This window comes from Pelodiscus sinensis, chromosome 7, assembly GCF_052426305.1.
Source record: "Pelodiscus sinensis isolate ZL-2025 chromosome 7, ASM5242630v1, whole genome shotgun sequence".
Taxonomy (NCBI): domain Eukaryota; kingdom Metazoa; phylum Chordata; order Testudines; family Trionychidae; genus Pelodiscus; species Pelodiscus sinensis.
Window position 1 is genome coordinate 41,244,198 of NC_143058.1, and position 12,892 is coordinate 41,257,089.

Consider the following 12,892-nt stretch of genomic DNA (forward strand, 5'->3'; position numbering starts at 1 on the left):
ATATCTTAACTCAACAGTCTGTCTTGATCATTAAAATGAACATACTATAACTATTTAAGCTAATGATCAGATGCTATAATCTTAACTAGTTACTATCCAGTTAGTTTGGACCAAGTTTAATAGCATTTACCTGATGCAACTATAGTTGGAGTACCAGTTCCTGAGTAAATATTAATGTAACTGATTTTTCCTGTCCCAGCTGGAGAACTTTGTGTAAAATATATTCTGTTGTTCATGCTGTCAAAATCTAGAGCCACTGCAGTTCTTAGCACATTCACGGTGCGAAATGGGGGACTGTGATTCTCAGGATCGAGCTGTATACTTCTAAGCGCATTCTCAAGGGCAAAAATCAGGTAATTATCTGTTGAAATGGAACATCTCTTGCCATCACTTCCTAGTGTGCCAAAGGCACACCCACATTTGGGCGCCTGCACATCAGGCAAGGCAAAACACAAATGGGAACAACCTCCATTGTTTTCCAAACAAGGATTGTTGTTGATACTGAGGGGAGACCGTGGCTGAAAACGGCTATCGTAAATGGTAACATCTCTCAGCCAATTAATATTGTCTCGTATAACTGTTGGCTGCTCAGTGTTGCCTGGCTCCTTGCTGGCTTGAAAGACTTTTTTCAGGTTCCTGTCCACCCAGATCATAGAATTTTCAAAGATGGTGATGCCAAATGGTGTTGGGTAGCGACTACCATAGCGAACAATTTCTGCTTCACCTCCATCAGGCTGAATTCTTGCAATCATATCTAAAGAATCATCAACCCAGTAAATGTAGCCATTGCTGTGATCTACTGCCAAGCCACGTGGTGTGACAATGCCTTCAGACACAAGCACTGTTCTGTTGGTACAGTCAAGAAACGCACGTTCAATTTTTGGATTCTGTCCATAATCTGCCCAGAAGAGGTATCTGTTTTTTGGGTCTACTACTATATGCCTTGGCATATCCACTGAGGTTTTCAGCAGAACACGTCGATAAGTAGTGTTTAAACGCAAAACTTCTACAAAAGTCTCTGTCAGGAAAGCATTTGTAAAATAAAGGTTTCCTGCATTGTAAAAAAAAAATTAACAGAATTTAATTCAAAACCAGAGAAACACAAGCTGATACCCTGATCATAAAATAAAAGTATAATAAGCAAAGACTCAAATAGTGTGACAACGCACAAAGAACCTTAAGAATAAAACTTAAATGTGAGTTATTAGACAAACAGCACCAAAAAATAACATGATTTGAATTCTGCCCTTGATTCATTCATCAGTCCTTACTAACTTTTGTGGGCTTTACAGACATAACTGAGAGCAGAATTTGCCCCATCGTATAAATCATCATAATGGTTTCATATTACAAGAACTATTTAGTTCAACAGTCTTTGTTTCATTACATAACTTCAAATCAACATTAATGTTTTTGGCATTTTATTTGAAACTAAAGTCATCATGTCTATGCACCACTGGTGACAGCATGTAGTATATGCGTAGTACGTGCCAGAAAAACAAGCACACTGCATCCACCTAAATTGTGTAGCTATACATGCCAGTGATGGGCTCTGGCAGAGGGAAGGCAGAGGTGAAATGCACCAGCAGCTCTTTGCTGATGGAATCTTTCATTGAAGTGAGGAAAGGCTGAGTCTTTCCCCTCAGCCTTCCTATGCAAGAGCTGTTCCTCGCTGCTGGAGTTTTTCCATGGTGCAGAGAAGGGCTTCAGCAATGAGGAATTGGCAGAGCCTTTCCCCACTGCTTCACCCTTGCCAGAGCCTTTCCCGCTGCCAGAGTCTTTCCCTGTGGCAGAGAAGAGTTCCAACAGTGGGGAGGGAGCTAGCCAAGCATTTCCACACAGCTCGGGCCTTTTCCTGTGGCAAGGAAAGGCTCCAGCAGCAGCACACTACACTGCTAAAAACTGCAGCTTAGATGGGGAGGCAATGTTTGGTATGTGGAGAGCCATGTAGGGTACATAGCAGGGATCAGATCCATACCCTTCAGGCATGTCTGTACTAACCTAAGCCATGCCTTATTGCCTATACAGGCAGTCCCCGGGTTACGTACAAGATAGGGACTGTAGGTTTGTTCTTAAGTTGAATCTGTATGTAAGTCGGAACTGGCGTCCAGATTCAGACACTGCTGAAACTGACCGCCAGTTCTGACTTACATACAGAATCAACTTAAGAACCCCAGGCGTCCCCAAGTCAGCTGCTGCTGAAACTGATCAGCAGCTGATTCCAGGAAGCCCGGGGCAGAGCAACTCTGCCTGGGGCTTCCTGTAGTCAGCGCTGGTCAGTTTCAGCAGAAGCTGACTTGGGGATGCCTGGGGCAGAGCAGCTGGGGTGCTGCTGGGTTGCTCCAGTAGCGCCGCTCCTGGGTGCTACTGGACCAACCTAGCAGCACCCATCAGCTCTGCCCCAGGCGTCCTGATTCAGCCGCTGCTGAAACTGACCAGCAGCGGCTGAATCAGGACCTGGGGCAGAGCAGCTGGGGTGCTGCCGGGTTGGTCCAGTAGTGCCCAGAGCGGGCGCTGCAGGACCAATCGGCAGCGCCCCAGCTGCTCTGCCCCAGAGTCCAAAACAAAAGCCTGGTCTGCTGGGGGGGGGGGAGCACACTAGCTGCCCCCCCCCCCCTCCCCAGCAGACCAGGGACACGGGGAGCAGAGCCTCTGAGGCTTTGCTCTGGCAAAGCCTCAGAGGCGAGGGACCCCGCCGCGGCTGCGGCTTCAGTCCGGGAGCCTATGGTCTGCTGGGGACGGTCCCCAGCAGACCACAGGCTCCCGGACTGAAGCCGCAGCCGCGGGGGGGTCCCGCGCCTCTGAGGCTTTGCTAGAGCAAAGCCTCAGAGGCGCGGGGAACCGCCACTGCTGCCGCTTCAATCCGGGTGCCTGTGGTCTGCTGGGGACCGTCCCCAGCAGACCACAGGCTCCCGGACTGAAGCCGCAGCCGCGGGGGGGTCCCGCACCTCTGAGGCTTTGCCAGAGCAGGGATCATTCCCCAGCAGACCACAGGAACCCGGATTGAAGCGGCAGCAGCGGCGGTTCCCCGCGCCTCTGAGGCTTTGCTCTGGCAAAGCCTCAGAAGCGCGGGAACCCGCCCGGTGCCCCTGGTCTGCTGGAGACGGTCTCCAGGAGACCAGGGGCACCGGAGCAGCTTACGAACGGGGCTTTCTCGCTCCGACTTCCAGGGCAAGAAAGCCCCGTTCGTAAGTGCGGATCAGACATAAGTCGGATCCGCGTAAGTCGGGGACTGCCTGCATTGCTAGATATACCCATGGGTATGCATGCTACAATGACAAAAGAAGGGTGCAGTGTCGCCACGCCTGAAAGGAATCACACCAAAGGCTACATCTAGACTACACACCTTTCTCAAAAGAGGCTTTTTCAAAAGATTCTTTCGAAAAAGAGCATCTAGACTACAAGCAGTACTTTCGAAAAAGTGGCTTGCTTTTTCGAAAGAGAGCACGCAGGCAGTCTAGATGCTCTCTTTCAAAAAAGCACAGTTTGCATTACATAGCGCCTTTTTTCAAAAGAGCTCTTTCGAAAAACGGCATTCTTCCTCATAAAATGAGGTTTTCCATGGTTGAAAAAACTGCTACATTCTTTCGATTTACTTTCAAAAGAACATGGCAGCAGTCTAGACGCAGGTAAAGATTTTTTGAAAAAAGGCCACTTTTTTTCAAAAAAAATCCCTGTAGTCTAGACATACCCCAAGGGACAGAAAAATTATGCACTTGACAATGATCTCCCGTGTAGCACTGAATGAAGAAATGTTTTCTAAAAAAAATTAGTATTGCAGTAATTATAACCTGCTGTTCAATTTAACTTGCAATATTAATTGGAACGCGTGGTTTAGAGCAAAATTCAATACTCTATCTTGTTCATTCAACTTCTACTGTAATCAGTAGGGATCAAAGGGATGGCTGACCCTCATACATTTCTTTCATTTTAAAATCAGTCTGCAATACACAGCACTATGTAATAGGATAGATGATTTCCTATTCAAATGTTTCCATGAGTTTTTCTATAAAACTAATGATTAATCTAAAGTTGCCTACAAGATATAAAAATAATCTTTTATTATAAATTCAGCTATGCAGCAGTTCTGCTTACCTGCTACCCAATCAATTGCAATGCCACGGATTCCATTTCGTCCTATTCCATTTGTAATCACATTTCTAAAATACGAACCATCTGGCTTAATTTTACGTATTGCATTCTGAGAAGAAACAGTGCTGCTGAAGTCACACCAGTAAATGAAACCAGAAGGCATATGAACATCCACATGAAGTGCATTTCGTCCTGAAACATTTTTCAAAAGCAACCAATTATTTTAAATAGAAAATGTTTTATTTAAAATGTATGGTTTGTGTTATGTGCAAATAACAAATGAATTGATATTAACAAACTTATGGCATAATATCTAACATCGATTTACATTGCCAAGACGCTCTGTGTATGTAAACATTCAGTGAACATCATATAACTGGCTTCTCAGTTAATGTATAGACTACCGTACATGTTATGGCTCTGCTGCACAGCATTTAAAATAGTATATGAGAATATTAAATTAATAAAGTCCAGTTTTACTGTGTGCTAAAACTAAACTCATAAACTACATCTGCAAAAAGAGGTAGTCTTCTGAAAATGTAGGCCTTTATATGGAGACCAGTGCATTGTATATGTTCCTTACCTCAATGGCATGATCCCTTGCCAATATTATAATTCAGCATATTAGTCTCATTGTGAAATGTACCATCTGTCAGATAAGCAATCACCAGACCATTGCAAATGTAACAGAAAATGACAACATTAGGCATAAAGAAATTTTCTCGTCCACTAAAATCTTCACATACCTCTTCCTGCCAAAGGCACCATTGCTTCAGAGTGATCAGATGTCTCTAAGCTAAATCCTTTAATTGCAGACAGCATGGAAACAATTACAAAAGAACTATATGGAGAACAGGTCCTATTATCAGGATTTAGCTGGAAGCCAGTAGCACAGGCACAAGAAAACAGTCCAGCAGGCATAGGTAGGCAAAGCTGCTGACAAACTCCAATATTATTACTGCAGCCATTTGAGGCACCAGCAGAATCTGTCACAAAGAAACAGATGCAATGTACTGTTCATTATTAGATCTCATTATTCTATAATAAAATGTGTACACATCCCACACTTATCAGGAAAATGACTAATAACAATAAGCAGCTAGCAACAGTAAGGATCTTAATCATTTTGAACCATGGCAAATAAATGTTAATAATAAAACAATTGGTTGGACAATTAAGGGATCTTCAACAGAGAATATTTTTTCAGGATCAGATCTGACTCTAATATAAATTTGAAGTAAACTAGCTAATGAAATTCCAGAATGAGTTATTCAGTTGAAGTTATATCTGTAAACTTACTGTAAAAATAGATGTGACAGCAAAATCCTAACTGGATAACCACAACTAATAATTAGAGCTGGGAAATGCCTCAGAACATTGTCCTCAAATAAAAAACCAAATTTGCTTTGTAAGTATTCATATCCTCCTGGTATTCTATTTCTGAGAATATTCAAGGAAATGAAGTTATATCCAGGAATATTCATGAGAAATAGAATTTTATATGAATATTAAAACATTTAGGCTGTGTCTAGACTGGCCAGTTTTTCCAGAAAATCAGACACTTTTCTGGAAAAACTTGCCAGCTGTCTACACTGGCCGCTTGAATTTCCGCAAAAGCACTGACGATCTCATGTAAGATTGTCAGTGTTCTTGCGGAAATACTATGCTGCTCCCATTCGGGCAAAAGTCCTTTTGCGCAAAACTTTTGCCCAAAAGGGCCAGTGTAGACAGCACAGATTTGTTTTCCGCAAAAAAGCCCCGATCACAAAAAATGGTGATCGGGGCTTTTTTGCAGAAAAGCGCGTCTAGATTGGCATGGATGCTTTTCCACAAAAAGTGCTTTTGTGGAAAAGCATCCGTGCCAATCTAGACGCTCTGTTCCGAAAATGCTTTTAACCGAAAACTTTTCCATTAAAAGCATTTCCGGAAAATCATACCAGTCTAGACGTAGCCCTAGAGAAACTGAATTTTGAACTTAGAAATACTATAAATTATGCTCTTTCAGTCAGAAAACAAAGATACCATCATCTGACCAATGTTTCTTATGAATATTAACCACACGGATTGCATTTCACATGTCAATATCAAATAACATAATAAAATGTTGAGATTCTTCACCGAAATTATTAGGTAAATAATTTTGAAAAGGGAACATACTGGAAAAACTGAAAAATATTTATAGACAACTATCAAATAGAAAGTGATACAAAAATTAATCGCAAAATATTATTCACTGCAAATTAATCAATTAGTTTTACAAATTACTTGAGGACATCTGAGCCCTGACATGAATACATTTACTAGAGGTTGAACTCTCATTCAGCACCCTCAGGAACCTGACCACTGTCAAACCAGAGAATTTGCCAAGTCACGGAAAGTCAATATTGTTTTTTACCCGGTCTTCTACTTCTTACTGGGCTCTTTTAGAAGACATTTAGGGGAAATTAGAGCTAAATAACAGCATAGAACACTGAGAGCCAGGACTGGTGACTGTAAACAAACTTTATGAGACCGTGGGAAACTTGGCCATACCCATAAGTGTACATCCAGCTAACTAAAATCATGCCAGATGACAGATGTTGGCAGACCACAGAGCGCTGGACTAGGGAGGTTCAACCTGTAGCAATAAGTCCGATGTCAAAACTTGAGGGCTACGTCTACACTGGCCCCTTTTTCGGAAGGGGCATGCTAATTTTGAAAGTGGGAATAGGGAAATCCGCGGGGGATTTAAATATCCCCCGCGGATTTAAATAAACATGTCTGCCACTTTTTTTCCGGCTTGGGGAAAAGCCGGAAAAAAAGCGTCTAGACTGGCCCGATCCTCCAGAATAAAGCCCTATTCCTACTTTGAAGTAGGAATAAGAGATCCTCCGGAATAGGGCTTTATTCCGGAGGATCGGGCCAGTCTAGACGCTTTTTTTCCGGCTTTTCCCCAAGCTGGAAAAAAGCGGCGGCCATGTTTATTTAAATCCGCGGGGGATATTTAAATCCCCCGCGGATTTCCTTATTCCCACTTTCAAAATTAGCATGCCCCTTCCGAAAAAGGGGCCAGTGTAGACGTAGCCGAGCAGAACACCCTTGGACATTATGAAAGTTCAGATCTCAAATATGCATGTGAAAACTCTCTCTACAATCAATCAGAACTCCCTTCTCTCCCGGAAAAAGTGAACACAGGTTAGTACAGAGCAGTGAAAGTTACTGTACTTTAATTATTTCCATACTGCATTACTACAAATCACACTGAAATAAAAAACAAAAACAACCATAAAACTACATTCAGACATTTTAACACAAGAAAGGACCATTATGATTATCTCTTGTGAGCTCCAATTAACCTCTTGAAAGTCTTAAAAGAAAGATACTTACTACAGAAATATTTCAAAATGCAGTAACATTAATTTGTCTCAGAACTTCAAATACAAAATAGCACTAAAATGTTGAGTTAAAGACAGATATAAATCCTACCGCATATCCCAAAAGTTTATGTTTTATCAACATGCCATCAAAGTTGGCAAGCCTAAAATTAGCCCTGCCCTCTTAGTTTGGGTGGAAAGGAATGCTCTTGGAAAGCATGATTCTTGTATACTTCAGAAATCTGACTGGAAAGAAATGAGCAAATACTGCACAGCCAAGAAACGCTAAAATACATTTCTATGCACTGCATGAAACATAAAGATGTTCTCAGAAACTTAAACCAGCACCTTACTAACATGTGGTTTGCAGCTCACCACGCTGTCTTGCTTTCAATTTAGTAATTTTTCAGATTAAGGTTTTGAGAATGTTAGATTTTTCAAAATCAAGGGGCTTCCTGACACTGCCTCTTTAAATCATAGTAGATACTCACTGTCTCTATAATACACTCGTAGGCACTTCAGTCTTGGAACATTGTCTCTCATAACCACTTTGTTCGCTCCAGTGGACTTGTCAACCCGTTCAATGACCTCATAATCTCGATCAGTATAGTACAGAAAGGAATCATAGACAGCAATTCCCCAGGGGTGAGAGAGATGAAGAACCAGGGTCACGCGGTTTGTACCATCCACATTGCCTTTTTCAATCTAAGACATCAGTTAGAATTTCATTAGAATTGTATATATACTGATAAACTCTTTCTGTGAACAGAAATCTTATGCGTTTTGCTCAGGTTTGAGGTGAGAGTTGTTTTTTTGAGAACTATTTTTTTCCATTAAAATTTAACAAATGTGTCATTGTTCAAAACAGCTAACAACAATCTACAATAAAAGCCACTTGGAAAATGATTATATAAGCAAAGTTATACACACAAGTATTTTCATTTACTTTATTCTTTTTCTTTTTTTAAAAAATGGCACAAGTAGCTGTTAGAATCCTGTTCATTAAAACTAGCAAAAAGGAGTAAATCGATCGTATCTTTTCTTTTGCAAACTTTGGTGTCATTCATTGAAGACCTGTTCTAACTAATGCCATTCTGGACCTCCTAGGTACACTCATGTCTGTCATGAATCAGACATCTTCTGCTCACACTGAGCAAGATAGCCCCAGTGGCTGAATCCAGCCCACCAAGCCAGGGGGATCTGGCCTGCAGCTGCCCTGCCACTCCCCTGTCCCCAGGATAATCGAGACCTGGGGATGAGGGAGACGCAAAGACTCCTCCCCTGCCAGGGCGTACAGCTCCAGAGGAAACTGCTGTTTAAAAGCACCCAGCAGTTCTTTCTAGCGGCACCACTTCACAACCCTGGCAGGGAGGAAGTAGGGGACGAAGGACTTTGCACATTCCCCTTGCCCCCAGACCCTGACTGGCCTGAGGACAGGGGAAGCATGCAAAGTCGCTTCCTGCTGCAGCACCGAGAGGGAATTGCCAGCTGTTTTAAAACAGCTGGCTCTAGGCACTGGGGGGTGGGAGGTAAAAATTTCACAAACTCCCCCATCCTCAGGCCAATCAGGGTCTATGGGTGGGGAAGCATAGAAGTGTCCTGGCCTGCCTTTTAAAAATTATTGCCCACCCCTAACCAACCACAGCATATACGAACAGCATATAGGAGCATTCAAAGGGATCATTTGCTCATTGGAGGAAACATTATGGCTTTTTTAATAGTATGGTACATATGAGCATGCCCTCTTCCATACAGACACTAGATCAATGCTTTATTTGGTGAATAAATATTACTGTATCTTCCCCCTACTCAAACACAAAAGGCAGTTAGGCATTCAACTTCATTGACATTCAAAAACCAAGAGTCATTCCAGTCCAGTAACTACTGTACACTATATGAATCGTACCATATTTTAACTGAAAGTTTTAGTCACATGATTAGTCTCACTTAATCTTAACTGCACTGCTCATGTGAAGAAGGGCTGCAGAAATGGGCACATAGACACTACAGCAACAGTATAAAAATATTCATACCACTCCTGTGCTTGTGACAGCCCAGTACAACTTCTGTTCCTTAATGTCAATGGTAATAAATTCGACATGGTCAAGGTTACCAGTGAAGAGGATTTTTATATCTGAGCCATCCATGTTTGCACTGGATATTTTTGCTGGGACACCGCTGTCAGTTCCTTGGTCTGTCCAATACAGTTTCCTGCAACATATGTTATCCCAGCAATTACAGAAGCAGATAAGAATCTAAGGCTCCAGTTCACCAAAGCATTTAAGAATGTGTTTAAGTCTATTGCTCTACTCAGCAAAGGACTTTAGTATGTTCTGAGTAGTGATCGAATGCTGAACAAAATGTCTCACTTTATAGGAACACAGTCAAGCTAAAGATAGTTTAAGAATACGTATTTTCTATCCTGCATCATTCACAACATCTTATATTGCAACATTTTAAGAATTTTAAAAAACTAACACAGCTGGGGGGGAGTTTGTTTCCATTTTGCAGAGGATTCTGAGATCTCAAAATTGTGTTTAGTTCTTATTGGGAATGAAAACCAAATACGTCTAAGATCTTCACAGCATGAAATTATCATTCTCCGCCCAGCCCTACCAACCATCCAGGATGCTACGGAACAACAAATCTGGCACCTCTGGAAACTGACTTGATCCCAGCATAATTTTGGGGAAAACAACACAAGCATGCAGAACATTTCCATTCTGACAAATCAGCAAATTCTGATGAAAAAATATTTGTCAAAAATTTTCCAGCCAAGTCTGGAATCTAATTTGTCAGGGTTTATGGAGGTTTTTTGAGGCTTGATTAGTAATATTATATATATAGTTTTACACAAAGACATATCTTAATATTAATAAATATTGACATACATATTTGCCATTTTGGGTGGAACACATAAAGCATGTTTAACATCATCATGGGAGTTAAAATATGTAACTTAACATGATTTCTAACATGGTACCTTTTCCCTTTATATACAAAACCCAACAGTCGTCATAGTATCACTTTACTCTAGGATGATATTTTGAAGGCTTTCTTTGCAGTCAAAATGGCTTGAGATTTAATTATTTTATTTAATGAAAATTTGAATTCTGGAGCAAAGCCTAAGTGACAATTTATAAACAATCTATAACTAGGCAGCAATTTACACAATCATGTAATTGATCCTATTATATATTAGGCTCTAAGTATAGCTTTAAAAGACTTAAACTGATTCAACCCAAATATAATTTTAAAATACAAATTCTATGAATGCCAATTTTATGCCTAGAACAAATTTTCACTACTATCAATGTAGAAGCCCTAAAAATTAGGAAAGAAATAGAACAATTGAAAAAAGTATTCACTATAAATAAAACGTAAATAAAGACAAAAGCTATTTTGGAAACTCACCCTCGTGCTGGATCAACAACCAAACCTATTGGTACTCCAGCTCCTGTTGGAGTACCATCATTGGTAATCAGGGTTTTTCTGTACATTACTTCACCATGTAGCTTCAGAACCTACATAAATGTTTAACAGAGTTTAGGGTATCCCATGTGGACCTGACAGTAAAATTTCAAGCTAAAACCTGGTCAGCATAAACCCACACAGGACCAAGCAAAAGAAAAAGTCCACATGCATTATGATGAAAAAACACTATACTTCTCTAATGCATTCTCTCCTCTGACAAGTTCTACTCAAAAAGTTTCCAGTGATAATTAATGTCATTAGAGTAACTCCAAATTATTCCTGTTCATAAAAATCACTAATCCTTACTAAACTGTTTCCATTTATCAGTATAACACAAAGGTATTAAATGAGGTTCAGGTTGGTTACATGCTGTTGTACAAAATATTTCTTTTTAACCTATGTAAAATTAGCTTCCTTTTAATTCAATTACAGGGCCCCCTTTTATATTGTGGGACAGAGAAATCTCTGGACATCCATTAAATTATACCACTTTTGCTCCTCTCCTTTCCACACTAGATAACTCTGGTTTTTTTAGCCTTTATGTATTTCTAGGCTGCTAGACTCTGTGGAACCATACCACAGCATTTGGGACCTGAACTTTCTTCCATTGCAGCTAATGACAAGACTCTAACTTCAGCAGGCACAGGATTTGGACCTTAGATTTTAATGCGGAACCATAATACATTATTCCACCTGGTGTTCTGAGGTTTATCGATGTCAAACAGCATTGGGGAACTTGTTGACTTGAAGGAAAAAGAGTTGTGCAGTGGTTAATGGATGCTCCCATGAAGTACTGCTTTTAAAATCACTTTATCTATACACTTATGACCAGATTTAAGTTTGATTCTTAATAACTTTTGTATTTTTTCTTGGATTTTGTCCTTAAAGAATACTGAATACTCAGTTTTAAAATAAAGCTGCTTTCAGGTGTTTTCCCCCTGAATGCCTCTCTGCTATGGAGTTGCATGTATAGCCTCTGAAAGAAAAAGTCAGGCTTTCACCTTTAAATTATATTGAGTATAAAAGTACCTCAATTGACTGTGTGCCAGTGTTACTATAATACAGGTTTGCAGATATCCAGTCTAAAGCCAGACCAATAGGAGCACCAATAACAGCTGCTGGAGCAAATACTGTCCTGTTAGTTCCATCAGACTTCACCCTATGAATTTCACCCTTGGGGAAAAAGTGAGAAAATGTCAAGATCAGTGTCACAAAGACTATATCCTATTTCTTCCTCTTCCCTTACAAGATACTAATTTGCTTAGGAAAAAGCAAAACTAACATTGTTAGCAGAACGTATGTGCATGTGCAGGGTACACAAAAGAGCTGTAAAATACTATTTCAAATCATAAAAGCCAAATTATATAAAGCAACATTACTAATCTCTATCCTGACTGTAGGATATAAAATTGTTACACAGAATAGAAGGTTGCAATTTATATCTTTCACAGTTATATATAATTCCACTAAACTGTGAATACTTTATGAGGAAAAACTCAGGGAAAGTCTGTGATAAATGTTTTTGATACAGGTAAACACAAAAAAGGAACATTATACATTTTTCCTTCAGTATAACTTAAGATATGTATTTTGAAAAGAATTATGATGTCAGGAAACTTGATTAACTTTATCCTGGTGATCTTACCCACTATTGCTCTAGGAGTATAGACCCTATGGAATATCCAGCACTAGCTGCAATCTTTCTGTAGATGACACTTATGTCAACTGGAGTGTGCTCTCACATTGGCATCATTACTACACGTCCATGACAGCGTGGACAGCGCTAAGGTCAATAACTTACTTGGGGGTACTTTTTTACATCCCTGAGAGACATAAGCTATATTGACTTAAGCAGTAGTGTAGATTAGGGATGTGAATAGTTAACCAGGAAGCATCATCCTTATTGGGTGATACTTTCCAGTTACAGTAAACCAGTGGGGGACTGGAGCAGTCCTCCACCCACCATGGGCAGA

General features: G+C 40.5%; 1 protein-coding gene across 3 annotated transcripts in view; it reads right to left on the bottom strand.

The window, feature by feature from the left end:
- The window catches only part of LRP2 (LDL receptor related protein 2), a 220,019-nt gene that overhangs the window by 91,412 nt on the left and 115,715 nt on the right, over window positions 1–12,892 (bottom strand). For all 3 annotated transcript variants that reach the window (XM_075933562.2, XM_075933563.2, XM_075933560.2), the window contains exons 33-39: window positions 11,949–12,092; window positions 10,860–10,969; window positions 9,479–9,656; window positions 7,937–8,150; window positions 4,839–5,078; window positions 4,096–4,284; window positions 131–1,051 (exon numbers count right to left, since the gene is read on the bottom strand). In XM_075933562.2, coding sequence (XP_075789677.2) covers window positions 131–1,051; window positions 4,096–4,284; window positions 4,839–5,078; window positions 7,937–8,150; window positions 9,479–9,656; window positions 10,860–10,969; window positions 11,949–12,092 — 1,996 coding nt within the window. The remainder of the gene's footprint in view (window positions 1–130; window positions 1,052–4,095; window positions 4,285–4,838; window positions 5,079–7,936; window positions 8,151–9,478; window positions 9,657–10,859; window positions 10,970–11,948; window positions 12,093–12,892) is intronic.